We start from the raw sequence: 23,889 nt of genomic DNA, 5'->3' as shown, positions 1-23,889 counted from the left end.
TTAGAGACACGGAATAAAATCTGTCTCTTGTGAAGATGCCGGTATGCCACCCGCCATGTGGCAAGGTATAGATTTATGGAAATGGATTAATTTAAGCTGTAAGAACAGTTAGCAAGAAGCCTGCCACGGCCATACAGTTTGTAAGCAATATAAGTCTCTGTGCTTACTTGGTTGGGTCTGAGCGGCTGTGGGACTGGCGGGTGAGAGAGATTTGTCCTGACTGTGGGCCAGGCAGGAAAACTCTAGCTACAGTCTTGTTTCCCAGAGCTCCCTGGGATTAGGGCTAAAACTTAAGCATCTGGAGAGTAAGGCTCCTGACCCCACAGGCGGAAGTTTTAGCTGTGGCATTTAAGGTGTGCCATGAGAGAGATAAGAAAGCCATGAACAAAACTGCCCAATGGTGGCACATGCTATCCAATCGGCTTCCCCAAAGCCGCCAGATCCCTGTTTTAAGTGCAGAAAAGAAGATCACGTGGGCTAATGCGTGCCCTGCCGGGCTATCAATTAAGCCTTGTTTAAAGTGCCACCTAGAGAGATAACTGGTCAGCTGACTGCCTTCATGCACCCAAGTGCATGAGGACATCAAACTAAGACTTCCAGCAGACCTCCTAGGCTTGGCCACGGGCTCACAGGGAACCCAGAACGCAGCATGGGGGTGAGCTGTTTCCTTCCTGTTGGACCACAAGCCATTTAATCAGTCCTGAGGGAGTTTTGGGGTACCACATCTCCTTCTCATTTCCCTATTATTGGGGTAGGGGGACAGCCTTACCCATCTCACCAGACTCCACCAGACTTAATTGTACTTTCCAGCTAAGGTAGGAGCTTCCATTTCATTTGCTCCCTCCATGTGCCTCACTCCAGACTGGTCAGCAGTGACACAGACAGGACCCTGTTCTCTCTCAGGTTCCAGAGGACATCAGGATCCACTGCCTTGTCCCCAATTCCAGAAGAATAAGGTCTCACCCCACAGGCTTTTCTCTTCCTGGTTCCCTCTTTTAATTAACTACTCAGCTAATTGTTACAGGATCACCATAGATCCTCCCAAGAACCATCAGATATACCCAGGTGGTAAGGAACAATAACAGTTAAAAGGTATTTACACCCCCAGACCCAAAAGTGTCTGGGCTCTGCAAAAATCAGACTTTAAGATAGCTATCCACTATTGTTCAATGCTCTCAGCAACTGATCACCTGTGTCTCCTGGATGCTAAACTAATCAAGGAAACAGGTGCCTTAAAAAAACCTGTCTCTGATAAAGCTTATCTCAGGTAAAAATTAAAAACATGTTCCAATCTCCCACCCCCTCATATTAACACAACCAGCAGAGTACTAAACACTACAACGATCAATAGCCCAAGACTTTAATTTCTCTCATGGCTGCTTCTTAATATGTTCAATTTTTCCCAAGCTCCAGAAACCAGCTTAAACCCATCCTACAGGTCGGATCTACTTCAAGATAAGTGCCAAACCCAAACTTGCTTGGTCTTGGGACCCCCTCTATCACCCTGGGAACCCTGAAAGGAAAAATTAAGAATAATAATTATAATTCTTCTTCTAAGCTTGTCTCTGCCTCACCAGCATCCTGTCAGACATAAAAGCACTCAGAATGCCAAGCCAAGACAGATGAACAGCTCCGAGGCAGCAGACGACAGCCCCCCATCCCAGGACACCTGTCTACCTCAGAAGGCCCCTTCCCTACCCCCCTCCCCAAGAGTCAACCGATGCCCACCAAGTCAGCTGGAAGCAGTTTTTCTGGGAGAAACTATGCCCCTATTCCTGCTCACCCGCTTTTTTATAATAGGCAAAAAGTCTGAAATGTTAGGATTCTCTCCCGACTCCAGCTGCATGACCACACATGCACAGTGCAGGAGCTAAGCAGGGGCCCTTGTGTCTTACATCATCAGTGTGTGCTGGTGATTATGTGCACGAGGTGGCATGGTCACGCAATCTGCACATGTATGGCATAGCTCCGTAAGCCCACCTGCACCTTAAAAAGCCAGACACAGACTCCTCCTCTCCCTCTCTGTTCTCTCTTGCCCTCACTATCTCTCTCCCCCTCTCTCTCCGTTCTCTGCACGTGCTTCTTCCCCAGGCCTAGTTCTGTTGCCCCCCCCCCCAAAAAAAAAGCTCTGATACTGGATTTTGTTGTGGCTCCTGCCTCATGACCTTTCCACTTGGTAACCAGTTGCTGTTTACCATTTTTAAACCAACAATAAGGAAACACAGAAGAGGAATTAGGGGAGGACTTGAGGACAAGACAGAGAAGAGAAAAGAGAATGGGAGAACTAGATGGGTAAAACTGGAGAGGAAGGGACTAGATGGGGAGAACTAGACTTAAGGGCTAGAAGAGAGGACTAGAGGAATGAGGTGGAAGATGAGGAAGAGCCAGATGGGGAAGAACAAGAGGAGGAAGAGCCAGATGAGAAAAAATGAGATGGGAGAGGAGCTGAGATGGGAAGGAACTAGATGGATGAGAATCTAGATGGGGCAGAACTAGATGAAGGAATTAAGATAGAACCTCGAGGGGAGAGCAGATAAATGTAGAGAGAAATCAGGCAAGAAAGGAGCTAGACATGAGAGCAGAATAGAAGCTGTGTAGAGAGAGAACTATCACAGAATAATAAAGTACATGGAGCCTTGTGTACATAGATTCATTTCCTATCCTCAAAGATTAGATTATCAGCTGTTTGTAGATTCTTCCTAGACCCTGGGAGGGGACTATGGAGGGGCAGGATCCCCATAGTCGCCGTTACCTGGCGCCACAAACAGACTTAACTGTTTAGGTACTCGGGGACTGATAAGAAGTAAGGTTTGGAGCATATCCAGGGAGAGAGGTGTCGCTTCACAGAGGGCTGCCCAGTTAGAGGCTCAACTCTTCGGGAGGTATGATTTTGGGAGACCTGGAGCATCAGCTACAATCAGTCCTCACCAAAGGATGCTACAGACCCCGGGGACACCGATACCCCTGTCTGCAGCAGTGAGTAGCCATGAATACCCCACCCCCTTAAGAACAGTTAAAATGAGTCGGAAGAGAAACAGCTTCAGATAGAAATTACAGGACACAGGCTTGAGATAAGAGGCATTTCAGCCAGCTCCAGTCAGTTTACGGCTTAGATATGGAGGCAATAGACGATCTTAATTCTAAACAGCCCACTAAAAAATGCATAGAAAGATTAAGGAGAGCCGCTGACCTATGTCCTCTGAAGCAGCAGCCTCCTACTACAAACAGATTTTTTTATTTATTTTATTTTATTTTTTGCTATGACTCACTGGGATCTAAGGGCTAACTTGAGCCATAAAACTTCAAAACTGCCCTGCACCCAACTAGGAGCTCATCCAGCAGCCTTGGTTTAAATAACAGTGCAAACTTCACAGCCCCACCAGAGCAGGTATGAAAACTAATGGCAACTCCCAGTTCTCCTATCCTGCATTTAAAAAGTGTCTTTCTCTCTCTCTTTGTCTTTCTGGGTTCACTATTCCTGTGAAGTTCTTAGTTACTTATAAAAAAAATCTTGGTCCAAGTCTAAGAACTGCTAATATCAGATTGTGAAAAGGGACGCCTTCCACAATTTGAACTCCTAGGGCTTCTCAGACTTCCGGAGCCATCTGGAAGCTGGAATCCTAAACATCTAGCTTCTTCTCTCTGAACCTAACTGTCTGCATCTCAGTTCACTTCAGCCTTTGTTCCCCCGACACCTTGACATTCCCAGCAGCCATCTGGTTTGATACAGAAAGGAAAAACCGGCTGTGGCTGCTACAAAAACAAACAACAACAACAAAATCCTCCTCCGTTTTATTTATTTATTTTTTATTTTATTTTTTTACTGTGCTTATCTTAATTCATGATACACCATAAAGGATTTATTAAATTGTTACTCTCCTTATATACTATATTTTTGAATAAGAGCTCCTGTTTCTATATTAAAATAACTTCAGTTATTTTATTATTTTTAAGGCTAAACTTGATAGGTATCAAGCTTATGTTCTAAATTTATAAGGACAACTAACTTATAAATTGTTAAGAATAAGTTTACTTTAATTAAAGATAATAAGAAATACAATTTATTGATTGATTGGCCAACCTAAACTGTATACTCTTTTTTTTTTTTTTTTTTTTTTTTTTTTTTTTTTTTTTTGGTTTTTCAAGACAGGGTTTCTCTGCGAGCTTTGCACCTTTCCTGGAGCTCACTTGGTAGCCCAGGCTGGCCTCGAACTCACAGAGATCCGTCTGGCTCTGCCCGAGTGCTGGGATTAAAGGCGTGCGCCACCACCGCCCGGCAAACTGTATACTCTTAAGGATAAGTTGTATATGAATTATAAGCTATTAAGGATAATTATTAGGATATAAGTTAAAACTTGATCATCTTATAAATGATCAAATTTTCTAATGTATGCAAAACTACATTTATGCTAAATTTGTTGAATATTAATACAATAAATTCCTTACTTAACCCCTGGCATTCTAAGAATGTTTAAGCTTCCCACTTTAAACTATGCCATGCCTCTTATTGCCAGGGTTTTGTCCAAACTACACTTTGAGATCATTTAGATTATAGCCCCATTTATGAGGTCTAAAGATAATTTGCCTTGCTATCCAATTTCAAATAAAAGATATTGCTCACCAAATAGATTTTGAAATGACCTTTTACTGTTCCTTTATTAAATGAAATTCACTTTACATTGGCTGTTCTCAAATATCAATCACCTATGTCTCCTGACAAATTAAATACATAGATGCTTTTGGATGTAAAATTTTTTATAAGGGTATGGAAGTTTATATAGATATAAAGAATATTTAGAAAAGTTAAAAAATAACTTATAATATATGAACTGCCAGTTATTAGGATAGATAAATATAACATATGAATATCTAGATATGTTATAAATGATACATGAATCTCAGTAAATAACCTAGAGATACTGAGGATATGTGCTTAAGTTAGATCTATGGATAAAGTTTTTATTGAGGTCTGAGATTATATATATAGGCTTTAAGAATGGACTTATCTATGCCTTAATACAAGAGTCTATGGACCTCCCCAGAAGGGACACTGGGGCTAATAATAGGCCGTAGCTCCTCTGCTGTACAAGGTATAAAAATTGTCCCAGGAAAGGTTGATTCTGACTTTACTAGAAAAATTAAGATTATTGTACACCCCCCTACAAAAACAATTCAGATTCATGCAGGGCAGCACCTAAGGGAACTGCTGGTTTGGATTCTAATGATATGGCTTTCTGGGTTCAGAAATTGGATATTCCAGACCAACTAAACACTTAAAATACAGGGAAAGAAAATAATTGGCTTGCTAGACATAAGCACGGACATTTCTTATATTTCAGGAAAAGATTGGCCAACTACTTAAGGCAACTATTACTCTTTCATCTCTTATAGGCCTAGGTCAAGCTAATATTACTGCCAGAAGCTCAAAAAATATAAAGATGGTCAGATAGATGAAATTATGGCCTATTCTCCTCATGTGTCACCCTCCATACTTAATGCACTCTGGGGAAGAGACGGGTTGCACTGGTGGACGTGTCATCAGCCTCTGCTGTGGACTGACACCAGCTCGGATGCTATAAGTGGGTTTTAAACCTAAGAGAACTTGGGTAAACAAACCCAAGGCATAACTGATCCCATTCTTCCAGATTATAAATGACAGACCTGGCCTAGGGCATCAAAATTTATCCTACGGGCCACTGTTCACTGCCAGAGAGAGAGAGAGAGAGAGAGAGAGAGAGAGAGAGAGAGAGAGAGAGAGAGAGAGAGAGAGAGAGGAGAGAGGGAGAGAGAGAAAAGGAGAGAGGGAGGGAGGGAGAGACAGAGACAAGCAATTTCCTCTCCCACTCTTGATTGCCAGCTTTTGGTCCCACAGATGTCAAAGCAACCACTGCATCACCAAGAGCCCTCACCTGGCTGCAGCTTGCAGTTGTTTCCAAGTTCTCTTAGTTCAACACGTGCTTCAGTATCAGTGGGATCAAAGTACCGGGGCTGGGCCTTCCCTCCTGGCCCAAGCAAGCAAAGACAGCCTCCCTCTCCCTGCTCTGAACTCCCTGGGGAGGTCACATTGCAGGCTTGTGGTTTCCTCTCCAGTTGGAGCTTCCTCACAGAAGGGGCGATCTCTGCGCACTCACCAGTCAGGAAGCAGGGACCGGCCACCCAGTCTTCAGCATACACAGCAAACTGGCTCAAGTACCTACTCTGCATGTACCCGTTCACGGTGCAGAAGAGGACTGCGGCAGCAAAGGAAAAGAACGGTGTGGCTTTCCCTCCTCGGATCAGGGCCGGGAACACCAGCGTCCTTAGGAAACAAAAGCAAGGCGCAGACTTGAGAACCAGGGAGTCTGTTTCTACGTCGTTGCTTCACATGACCTTTCCGGTTTGTTTTCTGGTATAGATGTCATTCTTGGCGCACATTTGTGTTGGTTTACTCTATTCTAAAATCAGGGGCTTTTCGATAAAGACCCAACTATGCTTCCCTCATGTTTGTCAGTCACACTATTCAGGATTCTAATTATACAGAGCATAAAACAGATACACTCACTTAGAGAAAATGGACAAATTCTCCCTCTCCTAAAACTCTCTCCAAAGCAATCTGACACTTCTGGCACTTGTGGGACCCTGAACTCATGCGCACATACCCCCTACACAGACACACAGACACACAGACACAGACACACACAGACAGACACACACCCCCTACACAGACACACACACACAGACAGACACACACCCCCTACACACACACACACACACACACACACACACACACACACAATTTAAAATAATAAAAATAAATTAAAAAAATAAAAATTTTAAAAGAAACATGTCTGTTAGAATACAGTTTACTGGTGGCTAGAGGGCTATTTTGGTGGGTGAATTGCTTGTCTTACACATGCAAGTATTTGAGTTTAATTCCCAGTACTCAGCTTTAAAACAAAACAAAAAACAAAGTGAGCACTTACATTCGCAGCACTGAGGAGGTGGCAATGACTGCATCTCGCTGCTCAGTCAGCCTCACCTAATCAGGGCTCCAGGGAGGCTCCAGTCTGCGTTTCCCCAGTGCCCAGTTTTCTCTTAAGTGGGTTCTAGGAATCAGCTCAGGGTCTTACGTTTATATAACAAGTGCTTTACTGCTTTATCAAATAAGCTAGCTCCCAGTGTGTTAATATTTAAGGCCGTAGGCCAGAGAACTTGTCATAGACAGACAGACAGACAGACACACAGCGTTTATATTTGTCCCTCTGTCCTTTGGAAACTGGTTTCAGGAGCCCGGAAAACAACTAAGTCATTGGATGTTCAACTCATACACAACTGCATAGCATTTGCATAAAATACATGCCCCATTTATTATATTCTTCTGAGGTCTTTGATGTAGTTGAAGACTAGATAGTTATAATTATGGTTTCCTTTGGTTATGATAAGAGATAAGGTAGATATCAAACTTTAGACTCACAAATATAGGATAGATAGAATATTTTCTTTAAATTTACAAAATACATATAGACTAGATATTGTAACTGTAATTCTCGTTTGTTATATGTATTTTACTGTGTTAAAGTTAAAATCTTCCTTTTAAATTAAACATAAAGGAGGAAATGCAGTGGGATAATGCTTTTGTACACTGGTTTAATAAAACGCTGATTGGCCAGTAGCCAGGCAGGAAGTATAAGTGGAACAAGCAGACAAGGAGAATTCTGGGAAGAGGAAGGCTGAGTCAGGAGACGCCAGCCCATGATCCAGGGAGCAGCATGTAATGGCACAGAGGTAAAGCCAAGGAACACGTGGCGACATATAGATGAAGAGAAATGGGCTGAGTTTAAGTGTAAGAACTAGTCAATAGTTAGCCTGAGCTAATGGCCGAGCAGTTTTAATTAATATAAGCCTCTGTGTGTTTACTTGGGTCTGAGCAGCTGCGGCCTGGGAGGGACACAGGAAATCTCCAGCCATACTCATTTTCTGTACACTTTCTAGTTTACTCACAACCTAATCAAATGTAAGCAGGTATTATGCTGTTTTCTTAGGAGAATGTTGACATAATAAAAACTCCACACTCGCCAGGCGGTGGTGGCACACGCCTGTAATCCCAGCACTCAGGAGGCAGAGGCAGGTGGATCTCTGTTAGTTCGAGGTCAGCCTGGTCTACAGAGCTAGTCCAGGACAGGCTCCAAAGCTACAGAAAGAAACCCTGTCTCGAAAAACAAAAAAAACAACAACAACAACAACAAAAAAACTCCACACTCACTCAATACGGATGTAATTTTTCTACAAATACTTTTAGTACATAAGTTGGTTGGATCTGGACAATGAACCAACAGTAATAAAGTACCAACTATCCTCAGCTCGTAGGAGATGTGGACACCATGGATCTGAACAAAACCCATCTTGTGTTCCAGCCTAGATCCAAAAGAAAGGTTCAAAATGAGGAAAGAAAATTAAGAAGCTTTAAACTACACAAAATAGATGTGAAAATAAACAGTCTGACCAAGACTTCTGGGCTAATGCCACAGATTCCCAAGGGTGAATGACATGTTGGAGATGGGTATCACTGTGGATGGCGACTTCCCCAGGAGGCTGGAGTCACAGAGCAAGTTTTCATCACTTTAAGTTCAGTGTTAAATTCAGCGGCAGATGAGAGCTGGGACTTTCTGAGTGTGAAATGCCATCCTATGGACCTGTTCCTCTTGTTTGCTGAGTCTGATATTCCTAGTCTGTCAGCCTAGGAAGGGCATCACCTGTGAATGGCAATAAAATTAACCTTGAGGGCCGGGCGGTGGTGGTGCACACCTTTAATCCCAGCACTCGGGAGGCAGAGCCAGGCGGATCTCTGTGAGTTCGAGGCCAGCCTGGGCTACCAAGTGAGCTCCAGGAAAGGTGCAAGGCTACACAGAGAAACCCTGTCTCAAAAAAACCAAAAAAAAAAAAAAAAAAAAAAAAAATTAACCTTGAATCAAGAAAACAGCAGAGGAGTGACTGCCTAACCCTCTCTCTCTGCCTTCCCAGATCAGAAAAAAAAAAAAAAACCTGTGAATCTTTCTTAGCCCATCCCTACTCTTCCCTGTGCCTTGTTAAGTGCAGATTAACGTTCCTCCAGTCTCAGAAACAAACCATAGAGTAACATGTGCTTCTGGGAAAAATATTAAAAGAATTTTCAAGTATTATCAAGCACAGTCACTGACCATTCAGGTTGTACACAAGCAGGGCATAACAGCTACTGATCTTTCAAAGGTACCAACTGCCCCACCTTTAAAATGGTGAACTGACAAACCTGTCCGGGTGGAATGATGGCCTTTGACACCAGAAAAATTACAGGCACCGGAACAGCTGGCACAGGAGCAGCTAGTTGCTCAACATATTAAAGAATCAACCAGTCCTTGGAATTCTCCTGTATTTGTCATTAAAAAGAAAATCTGAAAACTGGAGAATGGTAGCAGATCTGAGATCTATTAATAAGGTGATCTTTACAGCCTGGAATTCCCTTGTCTCCTTTATTACCTAAAGGATGGTCTATTATAGTTACTTATTTAAAAGACTGCTTTTTTTACTATACCTTTACAAGAACAGGGGAGAGAAGAGTTTGCCTTCACAGTGCCTACTTATATTCCCCAGTCTATTAAAAGGTATCAGTGGAAAAATCTTCCATAAGGAATATTAAACAGCCCCACATTTTGTACAATAGTCATTAGAAATAATTCAGAAATAATTTCCTCAATCTATAATTTACAATTATATGGATGATATCTTACTACCTGATTCAGATGCAGATACCTTAGAAAAAAATGTTTGATGAAGTACAAAGAATTTTACCTTGCTGGGAATTACAAGTTGCTCCTGAAAAAATACAAAGAGGAGAGTCTACTAATTACCTAGTACATAATATAGGTTTACAGGAAATTCAACCACAGAAGGTACAAATCAAGAGAGATAAATTAGGGACTCTTGGTGACTTTCAAAAATTGCTTGGAGCTGGTAACTGTTTACGACCCACAATTGGATTAACAACCCAAGAAATAAGTAATTTATTTAAAATATTATATGGTGATAAGGCCTTAAATAGTCCAAGAAAATTATCAGCTGAGGCTGAGAGAGAATTGATTATGGTAGAAAAGAAATTATAGGATGTACATGTGGATTGCTTGGATCCACAGCTTAATTATATCTGGCCATGCAACCTTCTACACATTCTCCCACAGGAATTCTTATGCAGAGAGAAGATATGATCTTAGAATGGATATTTTTGCCACACAGAGTAAAAAATTAAAGACCTATATAGAAAAAGTTTCTGAGTTGATCCTGAAAGAAAAATTGAGTCTTTATCAATTAGCAGGAAGAGACCCAGCAGAAATTGTGGTACCTTTTCACTAATGCTAAAATTGCCTCATTATGGGCAAAAAATGAACATTGGCAAAGAGCTTACAGTAATTTGAGGGGAGAGATTAGCAACAAATATACCAAAAGCAAGAGACTTCCATTTATAAAAACAACTAATTGGATCCTTCCTCACATGGTATGAGGAAAACCAATTTCTGGAGCCCCTACATTCTATACTGATGCAAACAAATCAGGAAAGGCAGGTTAGAAGTCAGGAAAAATAAGTAAAGTAGATCAAAGTCCTTATTAGAATTTTGTTCAAAAGTCAGAATTACTTGCAATTCTCATGGCATTATTAGATTTTCCAGAACCTCTTAATATAGTTACTGACTCTCAATATGCATCAAGAGTTGTTTTACATATTGAAACTGCTGAACATATTCCAGATGATTCAGAATTAACTTTGTTATTTATTCAACTACAAGAAGTAATCAGAAATAGAAATTACCCCTTGTATATAACATATATCAGATCCCATACAGGTCTACCAGGTCCTTTGGCATATGGTAATCATAAAATTGATAAGCTATTGGTAGGAAATGTGCTAGAAGCCTCAGAATTTCATAAGAAACATGATGTTACTAGCAAAGCTTTGAAGAAAGACTTTTCTATCACTTGGCAATAAGCCAAGAAAATTATAAGTACGTGTCCTACTTGTTCTTTGTAGTATAAACTCCATTATCTGCAGGAAGAAATAGATGTGTTTCATTTGGAAAATTATGTGCACCATACTATAGATATATATTCAGGATTTCAATGGGCAACCGCTTTGAGTTCTGGAAAGGCTGATTCTGTAATTGAACATCTATTAGAAGGCATGGCCATTATCAGAATATCCATACAAATGAAGACTGACAGTGCTCCAGCATCTGTCTGTAGTAAAATGAAAGTTTTTTCCATATTGCAACATAAAGCATATTACAGGTATAACCACACAATCCTACAGCACAAGCAGTTATAGAAAGATGTATTTGTACTTTAAAAAATATGCTTAATAAACAGAAAAGGCCTGGGTGGTGGCAGTGGCGCACGCCTTTAATCCCAGCACTCGGGAGGCAGAGGCAGGAGGATCTCTGTGAGGTCGAGGCCAGCCTGGTCTGCAGAGTGAGTTCCAGGACAGCCAGGACTGTTTCACAGAGAAACCTTGTCTCAAAAAACAAAAACAACCAACCGAACAACAAACAAAAACAACCAACCAGAAAAGGGCAATAAAGACCCCTATAGATAGATTACACAGTGCTTTATTAACTTTAAAATTTTTAAATGCTAACGAGACACAAGGGAGAGTAGGAGAAACTGCTGAATTAAATCAGCCTGTATGCTTCAAAGATGTGTTGACCACAGAATGGAAACCAGGATATGTGTTACACTGAGGAAGATTTGCATTTGTTTCCACAGGAGAAGAAAAGCTATGGATACCATCAAGACTGATAAATATTAGATTCAAACAAGAGCGACCTCTTGATTAGGAGAGGAGATAGTTTATCAAATAGTGTGGCCATTCAGTCTAAACTAGTAAGACTAACAAATGCTTTTCATTTGATCAGACATAACCTAACAAAAAAGGGAAGTCCCTGAAGTTAGGAATGGGGCAAGGTTTTGTTTTTGTCTTTCCCAAAGAATAAAAACATCCAACTAAGGAATCTGAAGAGACCACTGGACAAATGAGACATCTGAAGAAAAAGGATGAATCATCCACAGAAAATGTCCAAAGAAAAAAAAGTAAATTGGCTGAATGGTATAGCACATCTCCAAAAGGATAAAATTTCATATATCTTCCTAAATGTTTGTTTCTGCTATTCTCTACAGACATACAATGCAAATGGCCTTTTTGTAGTCCCAGTTCAATTAAAAATTAAGGCTACTTTGGAGTTGGAGCATGATTCTCTTCTTCTCTCAACCCAAGCATGCTTGTTAAAAGAAAATCCAAAATCTCTGTCTCATGTCAGAAGAGCCACCTGATATGGGACAGAAGAAAAAACAAAATTAAGGGACTATTGTATTGCCACTAATCTCATGATCCTTTGGTTTATTTTTTACTCTTTAAAGCTTTTCTTAAGGTATAAATATTATCTCAATACTTATAAAATTGTTTTATATATATATTTAAACTTTCTGTCATGATACCAATGGTCATATAGAGTACTAACTAATTCTAGAAATAAGCTTTATCTACCTTCCTGTATGTGATTTCAGGTTTGAGTCTGAAGCAGGGATTAGGGGCTAAGTTTGTGTACCCTTGATGTATTTAACAGATGATGATCCTTTAACTTCTTGGAGATCTGCTGCATATGACATTTCTGTAGTAAACTGTGACCATTCCTGGAAGTGAGCTTTGAGGTCTCAAAGAAGATGACAGGGCCCTACCATGACAATGCCACCAGGATTGTGGTAACTCTACTGAGCTGAAAAATACCACACTAAGATCAGCTTTGAACTACAAACTGCTCAGGACAACTTCAAAGCAGTCAGCTAAGATGGTTCAGCCTCACAGACTGCTCCAGCCAGGACTTCAGATAAGCCCTGCACTTTCCCATCACACCGAGAATGGACCACAGCTAGCTCTCCCAGGATTTGATCTCTATCTCAATTTTCTCAGGGTCCCCTAAAGATGCCGTCACCCCCAGACAACAGGAAGTAATTTTAAGAATGTGATGCCCACATTCCCAAGAGGTGAGGTGGGTGGTTTTGGGGCCTTCGATGGATTATGGATGTTTATCATTGTTTAGGAGAATTGGCTGCAAGTTGTTATTGGTCGAGGTCAGGGAGGAAACTAAACAGAAGAGGTTGGATTCAGGGATCTCTTTCTGAAAACATAAACAAGGGAGGAATATAGGAATGACAGGATAAAAGGATAAATGACAGGATACTGTTAAGTCTACTTTTAAACTAAAAAGCAACTGAAATATTTTACATTGGTATGGATTTTTGTATACTGATACAAATTTAAGGTTATTTGTGTGTGTGTGTGTGTATGTGTGTATGTGTGTGTGTGTGTGTGTGTGTGTGTTTCTACTCTTGTTTAAGGTATTGTACCTATGCAGCTCATTTGAAAATGTAATGTGAGCTTCTAGTCCTTGAAAGTTATTACTACAAATTATTTAAAATAATTAAGAAATGCAGGTTAGTATTTAGTCATCTATAAGCAAACTTGTAGTCATGTTAGATATGTTTTTGAGGTCAGAGATATATTTTAGATAGACAGGTGGACTTCAAACACTTCAGAGACCTACAGAATATGGCATTTAAGATGTTTTAATAACGTAAGACTTTTCATGATAGTGAGACACGTCAGCTCCTGGCAGCACCAATTTACTTCAGAGAAAATGATGGGCATGGAAGAACCTTCATTTGCTTACATTTGTGGCAGAGTTAGGAACTGGGCAGGAAATTGCCCTTCCCTGGACTGCTGACAGTCTGCTGACCAAATTGGATGAGCAGGACACAAAAGAAGATGACTGCCAAACTTTGCCAAGACAACATAGGACAGTCCTTCAAAATTCCTGCTTCACAGAAAAGTCTTCAGATATTCTGGACATGTAGGCCGAAGATGGATGCCCAATGTGGCAGAGGAGGCAGTCAGCTGTCTTTGCCATGTCTATGGTATAATTGCACTTTCTTGTGGGACTTTCATTTGGGATCACCAACTCCCAGTTAATGACATGGAAACTTTTTATTAATTATGAAAGCTTGGCCTTTAGCTCAGGCTTGTTCCCAAAAAGCTCTTAAAACTGAATCTGTTTCTGTCAGGAGGTGGTGGTGCACACCTTTAATCCCAGCACTTGGGAGGCAGAGGCAGGCAGATCTCTGTGAGTTCAAGGCCAGCCTGGAGTGAGTTCCAGGAAAGGCGTCAAAGCTACACAGAGAAACAATGTCTTGAAAAACAAAAAACAAAAACAAAAAAACAAAAAACCTTAACCTGTTTCTATTAATCTACATTCTGCCACATGGCTCTTTACCTCTCCTCCATTCTGTACATCCATCCAACTTCCTCAGTGTCTCTCTGGACTCTCTTGCATGCCTAGATTCTAACCCCAAGTTCCTCTCTCTCCCCGGAAGTCTCACCTATTCACTCCTGCCTAGCTACTGGTCATTCAGCTCTTTGTTAAACCAATACTAAGGTGCCTTAGGCAGCGACACATCTTTACAGTGCACAAAAAGATTATCCAACAACACTATAGTTTTGGAAGTTGCTTGCTCTGCACTTCCTGTTTACTCAGGTAATATTTTATCCTTCTTAAGTCTTTGATGGGATTGAAGACCAGACAGTTATAGTTACAATTTTCCTTGTTACTAAATTCAGAAAAGAAACTTACAAAAGAAATGTAAAGTTTATAATGTTGAAAGACATAAAAGCTTAAGTTGTTTTTCTAAGAAAACATTTTAAGGTCTAAGAAGATATTTTTAGGATGGTAATACAAGTTATGATAGAAAGTTGTTTAGGTAGAAAACTCTGTACTCATTAAGATAAGATAGATAATAGAGTAACTTGGTGACTGTTCATGTTATCTTGAATCAGGGGGCAGAGTCCACGACTAACTGATCAAAATTAGCCATAGAGAATTTGGAGGACCCAGGATACAATATGACAGAAAAGCACAGGAAAGAGTAGGGAGGGGCTTAGAAAGATTCATGGGTCTTTCCAACCTGGGAAGGTGGAGAGAGGGGGTCAGCTGGTTATTCCTCCACTTTGCCATTTCTATAGTGTAATTGCACTTTCTTTGTTTTTTGGTTTTTTTAATTTGAGACAGGGTTTCTTTGTGTAGCTTTCAGAGCCTGTCCTGGAACTTGCTCTGTAGATCAGGCTGGCCTTGAACTCACAGACATCTGCCTGCCTCTGCCTCCCAAGAGCTGGGATTAAAGGCATGCACCCTTCTTCTCTGCTTTCTTGATCTATCAGGTTCTCACCTCAACATCTGACTCCTGAGTTTTTATTATAGAACAATTTAGATAAATTTAGATCACCCTCGAGCAGATCCAACACACCATGGACTTCACCATCACCTTTGGCTCTGAGCATAAGGAACGGGCTGCACTTGTGGCTACCACAGCAGTCCGGCAGTGTAGAGAGGTACCTGTGAACTATTCTGAGCTCAGAGCTGAGACAGCCTCGTCCTGAACGAGGACCCTCAACCGCCTGGTGAGCTCTGCAGGGCTTCTGGAAGGAGCTTCTCTGCAGACCCCAGAAACTACCTTCTCGATTCATTTGAAACTTCAGGGGCAAACAGCATCAGTGTGCAAACCATACCACAGTTTAACCTCAAGGCTGTTGGAATCTAAAGCCATGTCGCGAGCTTTATAGATTTTCTTCCCCCATGGTGCCCAAATTCAATGTGAGACCTCCATTATCACGTAAATTTGCAACAGACATAATTTCCAATGTTCCATGAGCCGGAATCTTCATGTTTTAAAGATCTCTTTGGGTACTTGGGAGTTGTCATCTCATATTCAATGGGAAGAAATTAATCTGCAAAGTTACAATATTACGGAATGTGCATATACCAAAGCATGAACCAAACAGAATGGCATAGGGTGGGCTGTTATCAGTCGTTTTCTGCTCGCCTTAAAAGCTAACAAAACCACTCCCAGGGCCGAGCGTGGGAAACCTCCCTTCATGATGTTAGTTGAGGGAATCCGAGAGACTCCCCAAAGAATATAGGCTGTTGTCATTACCCTTGGCGACCTCCCAGCCACCACTGTGCCCCTCCTTGCCCTCCTGTGCCCCCCTATTCTGTCCTCAGCACCAGAGAAGGTTCATATTCCCAAGGAGGGTCTGGCTTCCCTCTGGTACAGTCACACAGGAGCCAGGCCAGTCTCTCTTAGCATCACTTCTGGGCCCATGCCATTTTGTTCTCTGCTGCTCTCTCAATTGGCTTGTACCACCCACAACACCCTATACCAACCAACAAGGGCTAGGGAGAGCTTGCCAGGTTGGCTGTACGAGATGCTGTTTCCACCCTGGTTTTCTTCCAGGACAGGCCGCTCGAGCTCAAATGACCACTTAATAAATAAGATGCTTGGGGAGAATGGAAACGGCTTATCTTTTCTACTGGGAAAACTTAAATGTCACCGAATTACACGGGCTATGTGTCTACTGACATGTGTCTCTCCCTCTCCCTCCACCGCCTCCCGACTCCCACAGAAGTATCTCCCAGCAGTTTCAAATACCACATCTGGCAAAACAAGTGCTTTTGGAACAGTTTTCTACTCGGCCACAAAGAAACTGAGTCATGGCCCTTGCCGGAAAGCAAACAGAAGTGGACATCCCTGTGTTAAGCAAAAATAAGCAAGACTCAGTGAGACAGACACTGTCTATTCTTTCTCACGGGTGTATCCTAGATTTGGGGGTGGTGGCGTTCAAGACAAGACTTCTCTGTGTAGCCTTGGTCTTCCTGGAACTTGCTCTTTAGACCAGGTTGGCCTCGAACTCAGAGATTCGCCTGCCTCTGCCTCCCCAGTGCTGGGATTAAAGGCGTGTGCCACCACCACCTGGCTGGACTCTAGATTTTAACTTTTACACACACACACACACACACACACACACACACACACACACACACACACACACCACACACACACACACACACACACACACACACACACACACACACACACACACACACTACGTTTGTACTACCTGTACCACAGGTCACAAAACTAGAATGGGGACCTCAACGAGGGGAAATAAGAGATAAAGAGACGGCAATAGAAGAGATGAGACCTGAAAGTAGAAGGAGAGAAGTTAGGGAGAGGACAGGGCTCAGCAGGTGAGAGGAGAGGGACGGGGAGGGAAGTGGAGAAGGATGACCATCACAAAGCACTCATGCGACTGCCCATGGCTTTGAATGCCAATTTTAAAAACTAACGAAAGCAAATGAGTGAATGAAGAAGGCACTGATGATCAGAACTCTCGTGCCACCAGTCCCCAAGTCAGCAGCCCAAGGTCAACACTGGTTGCTGTGCTCAGGGCTCTCCTCCCCAGAGAAGGGTCTGCTCAGCCTCTGCCACTCTAGAAGGGACTAGCCATTGCCTTTGCATGGGTGTCTCCATTCTCTCACTTGACTGCACTTAATCGTGGCGTTTCAAATCCAAAGGCTTCGACTCAAACTGCGAAATAAAATTTTAGGAAGCACTGCCTTTGCTTCTAACCTGGCGTTCTCAGAAGCTCTTCACTGGCATCAAGCCTGGCAGAATATACACAGACAGGCCCATGTGCATGTCGAAGTAAAGCAGTGCCTGTCATCATTGATGGAACCCTGGGATGTGTCAGTACCAGGTGAGCTGTTCAGACAGCAGCCTATTTATCACGAATGCCAATCCTACAAGGTTAGGCATCAGGAAGAAACAGCTCATGTTATCAGTGCGAAACCCTGCACAGTGTAGGAACTTACCGCAAGAAATGATGGTGTTGGGATAGCCCCGTGATAACAGGTAGACCCCAAAATCTGCTCAGTTTGTCAAACTCCATTTAAAAAAAAAAAAAAAAGCAGGTAAAGCCAAGTGTGGAGGATTCCAGCACTCTGGAGGCAGAGGCAGGAGGATTTCTTTGAGTTCCAGGCCAGTCTGTTGATCCTATTATACATATCAAGTTCCAGGCTAGCCAGAGCCAAGCAGTCAGACCCTGTCTCTAAAAAACAAATACTCCCACTGCCGAGTACAAACAACAGTGAAGACACAGATAGATAAATTAGGAAGGTAATGAGGGGAGATGGGATCTGTTGTACGTACGCCTGAAAACAAGTACTCGGAAAAGGCTTTCCTACAAGCCTGACTTGCACAATGGCCACTCTGCTTTACAAACCAACAAACAAGCAAATGAACAAAAAAACGGATTTCTACAAGTCATTTTCACAATGAGGCTGTGTCGGTTTGAATGACAACATGTTTCCCTGATTTGGGGGCGTTACCTGGACACACCTGTTGTGAATTGTGCTGCAAGGCAAAGTCCTTTAGGCAGCTGGACAAGGCTGTCCTATAAAGTGCTGCTCAACTAAACCAACAGTGCTAACAACGGTAATGAAGGAGCTGGAGAGATGGCTTCAGAGGCTAAGAAGATTACAATCCTCCCTCCCTCATTTCAGGGCATCTGACACCTTCTGCCCTCCTTGGGCACTGCACCCATGTGGTATACAGACATATATGCAGGCAAAACTCCAAAATGCATAACATAAAAAAAAAAGCAACTAACCCACATGTCTTTTGGTCCATGTTTTAAGCGAATCTGAGGAGTGAACTGTTTTGAAATTCATTGGCAAAAATGAGAGAAATGTCCTCAGGATTGTCAGCTTTCCCCTGGTTGGTGGGCCAGGGAGAGCTACAGGTGTCTCTGTTAGGGGTTTAAGATCACAAGCAAGAGTGTCTCCGAAACGCCAATGTGCAGTTCAGAGTGCAGGGCAGAGTGTACTCTCCGGTCTCTCTTTTTCTCTTCTCCCCCGCCCCTCCGAAACATTTTGGAAACATTTATTCATAAAACCTTAAAAACAAACAACTGTTAGAGTCCCAGGCTAAACTGCTCAGTTATGCCTAAATGCTGCCCTCTGTCTGTCCTCCTTGATTTCTACAGAGAGGCAGACAAGTCACCTAGGGCCTCCCAGTGTGTCTGAATTCCAGGCAAGTGACAGGGGCCACTTTCACTTCTTCAAGGAAGCTCTTAGACTGTAGGCCGCCAGACTCTAAGGCATCAGTCAAGGAGCTAAGATGCACTTCGGCCAGATGTGCATCCCTCCTCACCTCGCCCACTCGGCAGATGTGCAACCCTCCTCACCTCGCCCACATTCTCAGAGTCCCAGTTTTCTTGCTCTTTGCTCTCTCTTTGCCACCTGGGAATCAGGGACAGCCTGGCTGCAGGCTTGTGTTGTGAGTCTCCCTTTTTCTGAGACCTGCAAGAAGGGACTCCTACTCGGCCTCACGAGACTGAACTCCTTCAGAGCATCCAACACTTTACTGTCTGCTTGTGTGCGTATTCACAGTAGTGATAATGTCTCAAAGAAACTTCCTACTTAAAAGGACAGTCCTCTTCGGTGCCTCCCTTGCTCCCAGGCCAGGGACTTTGCATTAATACTTTCCATTTTGCATATAATGTTTTGTTTTAAAAGGACCATGCAGTACAGCATTTCATGTTCTCGGTTTTCTTGAGACAGGGTCCCGCTATGCAGTCCAGGCTGACACTGAACCTGAGATTCTCTTGCTTTGGCCTGAGAACTGTGTTGTGGGATATTTGTACACTGTGTAAAGATACACTGCTGTGATTGGTGTAATTAAAAGCTGAATGGCCAATAGCTAGGAAGAGGTTAGCTGGACTTCCAGGGACAGAGAGGACTCTGGGAAGAAGGGAGGAGATGCCAGGAGACACTGAGAGGAAACAGGAGGTGCAAGATGGAAGAGAGGACCGACTTGATGTGCCATGCTTTGCTCAAGCCTATGGGAGGCCTGCCCCTTTCTGAATGGAGATGGGGGGGAGTAGAAGAGATGGGGGGGGAGTAGGAGAAGGGGACTTGGAGGAGAGGAGGACAGGGACGCTGTGGTTGATATGTAAAATAAATGAAGAAAAATGTTATTTAAACTAAAAAGAAAGAAAAGAAAGAAAGATGGAAGAGAAGTAACACCACATGATAGAATGTAGATTAATATAAATGAATTGATTTAAGGTATAAGAGCTAGTTAGAAACAAGCCTAAACTATAGGCCGAGAGTTCGTAATTAATAAGAGGTCTCTGTGTCATCATTTGTGAGGCGGCAGCCAAAAGAAAAATCTGCCTACAGTGCTGGTGTTAAGTAACTTCAGTTGATGACTGCTTGTCTGATACCTCTTTTTTTCACAAGTGATCTAAGTATAACAATGAAGTTGGGTAATTGTAAACGGAATGTTTATAAATGAACTTTTCATGTAAGTTGAAAAAAAATTGTTTTTTAGCCTCTTTAGCTTGGAACTCAGAGTGCTGGGGTTAAAGGAGTGTGCCAGCACACCAAACCTGTGTAAGTTGAAATTTAAAGTTATGTCAAATTACACAATACTGTGAGAAAGTCCGAGGGAGGCTGACTTCTTCTGTCCCCCAATTCCATTCTCATCTTCATCCCTTCTCTTTGTTTCCCTCTCTTGGGGATCGAACCCAATTCTAAAAGGTGAGACACTGAGCATTTGAGTAATTCCCAAGTTAAGTGAAAGTTCTGAAACCCCAATAGCTAAATGTAAATTCAGGTCCTCTGGGCTTGTTCAATGCTATACAAAGGACGATTCACCATACGCAATATGCACGACCACTTTAAACAATTCACTGTGATCATATATGTACCTATCGCCAACATTGATCTACGAGAAAACTTCAATGTTGACGACTTGTTTTCACAAGCTCTGTCTCATCACTTATACAGAGCATAAGAAAAATCAAAGTGATTTGGGGGGGAGGTTAGACAAACTGGAAGAATAGCATAAGACATGTTCTTTTAGTGAGAAGTAGACTAATTTTGTCTACATTGGGAAGTTTAAAAGTTAGCTTATTTACAAGATATAAAGGTAAAGAGGGAAATATAAGCGAGGTAGAAAGGAACCAGGAAATAGAAAAGACAGTCCTGAAGAAGACGATAATTATGAGGGTATATTTCAGGTAAGAAAGGTTAAACAGAACAATGGGACATTTTTGTATGTGAGAATCTGTGTGGTAGAATGATTTATCTGTTAGTTAGTTAGTTTGTTTGTTTATAGCTGGATTGGCCCAGGATGGGAAGAAAGAAATAGAGTAAAACTAAAGATGAAGCAGATGCAAAGGGGCTGAGCAGGTGGCAGGTCTGTGAAGAACGAATGTTATTAAAACAACCTGTGCCGGACACATGCGGGCACTGTCAACACTGATCTCTAGTTACCAATCATTTGTTCACAGGACCAGATCACATCAAACCCCAGCCCTTCTGGGGCAGTGTTCCATCAAGGGGGAAAAGGTGACAGCTGTGCAAATAGCATCCACCCTGTCAAGTACTAATGACCACAGATAAGAAGACAAGCAGTAATTGGGGAGGGGTTTGCACCCATGTGTTCTTGATAAGACTTATCTATCACAAAAGACTCTGCCAGCATTACGACCTTGGGCAATGGTCACCACAACCTCACACCAAAAATAACTTCTGCAAGGATGTCTGTTTAACCTTAGATTGTTGACCCCCCCCTCCCCAGTTATAACTCTTTAAGCCAAGTATTAGTTTCAAAACCTTGTATGTAATCCTGAGGCTGCTTCTGATAATCTTTTTGGCTGTGCAATGTAGTACGGCACACACATTCTCATTCCAATGGTCTGTAAGCCTCTTGCCCCTCTTCTCAGGGTTAGTGCTCTTTCCCCTAACTCAGAGCCTCTTTGCACATCTTAAGCAAAGGTCCTGCCACTGAGCTACATTCTCAGTCCAGAGGGAATCTCCAGGATTTGTTATTTAGATGGACATACCTCTAACAGTTTGCCTCCCAGAACTGACTTTTATCCATCAGTGATACACACAGACACAAATTTTGGGGTTTTTATGGAGGTAATTCCACGGACAAGAGTTCAGTAGGTATTTGAACTGCAGGAACTCCCCACCCGTTCATAAAAATAGATCAAGCCTTTTGATAACAACTTTGTTTGGTAGAATATATCTTCTTTGTGGTTTTATTTGTATCTCTGTGAGTGTGCGTGCACGTGTGTGTGTGTGTGCGTGCGTGCGTGCGTGCGTGTGTGTGTGTGTGTGTGTGTGTGTGTGATGTGCATGTATGTGTGTGAGTGGGTGTGGGTACCTGTGCGCCGCAGAGTACAGGTGGAGGTCAGAAGACAATCTCAGCTGCCTGTCTCTGCCTTCTGAGTAGTTCACTGCTGTGTATACCAGTCTAGCTGGCCCCTGTCTCCTATCTCTTCTGTCCATCTCCCCACAGGGGCACTGGTATTGCAGTAGCTTGTGTGGGATGCACAGCTACCCACAGAGTCATCTCCTCAGCTTCTGGGATACTCTATCAACAGTTCGAGGCACACAGAATTCAGTCTTTGTTATATGTTGATTGTGCCCCCATATAAAACGCCGGCACTAAAGGTGACTAGAAGCACACTATGTCCAAGATGGTGAGAGGGGCTGCTATAGAAACCAACTCCTGCACCATGCTGGATACCAGGGACTTGCGGTAGTGAGGAAGCCATTCTACCTCCTTTCTGGAATAGAGGAAAGAACAGGCTACCAACACAACACTGAATTCTCAGCCTCTCCAGGAAATGGGTACTTCAGGGTGAGTCCCCAAAAATCAGAGGACCAGAGACGTGCAAACATCACAGAACTCAACTCCTGTAGATACAGAGGCATTCTCTTTATTGTGCAGTTTTCAGACTCTAGATGAAAACATTTAAATGTTGACTTACAAATGCTGAGTCAGTTAGGGGCGAGCATTAAGAAACAGTTCAGTCCAATTTATTGGAAAATCTTACAACTTGAGGCAGTCACTGGAACACTGTTCATAAAACTTCTCCCGGGAAAGATTCATAAGCCAACCGAGTTTGTGCCTGGAAAGCCAGTCCCTTTCAAAAAAAGAAGGCAACAACACATCTCTGCAATTGCCAAAGTCCGCATTCGGGTCCGGAGTGGTTTCAAGAGACTACTAAGCTGTTCGCAAGCTGGAGCTGGGTCACCCGGCTATGAGAGAGGCTGTACCAGGGATAAAGATTCCCCAAGGGGAAACAGAGAAACACAGTAACACCACCCTGCTAGGGTGACATCGCTGATAGTCCGCAGACAGCCAGCGAAGAAATCGCTAACCCACTAACCCAGACCAGGCTCGCTCTTCCACCACTTCATGCGGTCCTTTCCATCTCCCCTTCGAGACAATCCTATGTATTTCGGAATGAAATCTCTGAGCCTCAGGTTCTCGGGAGACACCTCGCGTGGGGAGGAGCGAGCTCAGGAGGGAAGACCATTACCTTTGCACGTAGTGGATCAGAAACATGGCCAGCAGGACCCGGTTGGGGAGGATGCCCAGGCGCGCGGCTGCAGGGCGGGCGCACTCATAGAGCGGCCAAGCCATCGAGGGCAGCTCCTGCAGGAACCAGGCGGGTCGCGCCGGCACTTGGAGGCCGGGAAATTGCGACGAGTAGCGGCCGTAGGGAGAGCCCACCGAACTGAGAGCCACGAAGGTCACCAAGGCCATGAAACCCTCTAGGTAAGCGAGAGCGTCCAGCAGGCGCAGCTCGTCCCAGCCCATCGTTGAGGTCGAGCGGCGTGCTCCATGCCCGGGTGTCCAAGTGAGGCCACATATAAGCCCGGGAGGAGGGCGCAGAGCAGCCCACACGAGCCAGCGCCCCAGCAGTGCGTACCTGCCCAGGGGAGGGGCGAGCCACCTGTGCGGGCTGGGACTGGACCACAAGCTAGCACCATCAGACCATACCCTCCCGCACTGGTTCCGAGGCAGAGCCGGATTGCGCAGAGCCCCGCCTGCACAGAAGGCCCCGCCCCTTCCCGCCCGCGATCGGGCTGCTCATTGGCCTAGAGCTGCTTTGGCCCTCGGCCCCGCGGGGAAGAG

General features: G+C 43.3%; 1 protein-coding gene across 1 annotated transcript in view; it reads right to left on the bottom strand.

Moving 5' to 3' along the window:
- Srd5a1 (steroid 5 alpha-reductase 1) overlaps window positions 1-23,784 on the bottom strand; it is a 48,718-nt gene extending 24,934 nt beyond the window's left edge. Inside the window, exons 1-2 of the mRNA XM_042261349.2 lie at window positions 23,291-23,784; window positions 6,132-6,298 (exon numbers count right to left, since the gene is read on the bottom strand). Of these exons, the coding sequence (XP_042117283.2) occupies window positions 6,132-6,298; window positions 23,291-23,571 (448 nt within the window). The 5' untranslated portion in view covers window positions 23,572-23,784. The remainder of the gene's footprint in view (window positions 1-6,131; window positions 6,299-23,290) is intronic.
- Window positions 23,785-23,889: the final 105 nt, after the last annotated feature.

Source organism: Peromyscus maniculatus, chromosome 15 (assembly GCF_049852395.1).
Source record: "Peromyscus maniculatus bairdii isolate BWxNUB_F1_BW_parent chromosome 15, HU_Pman_BW_mat_3.1, whole genome shotgun sequence".
Lineage (NCBI taxonomy): Eukaryota > Metazoa > Chordata > Mammalia > Rodentia > Cricetidae > Peromyscus > Peromyscus maniculatus.
The sequence above is the reverse complement of the archived record's forward strand: the minus strand, read 5'-3'. Positions and strand labels throughout refer to the sequence as shown.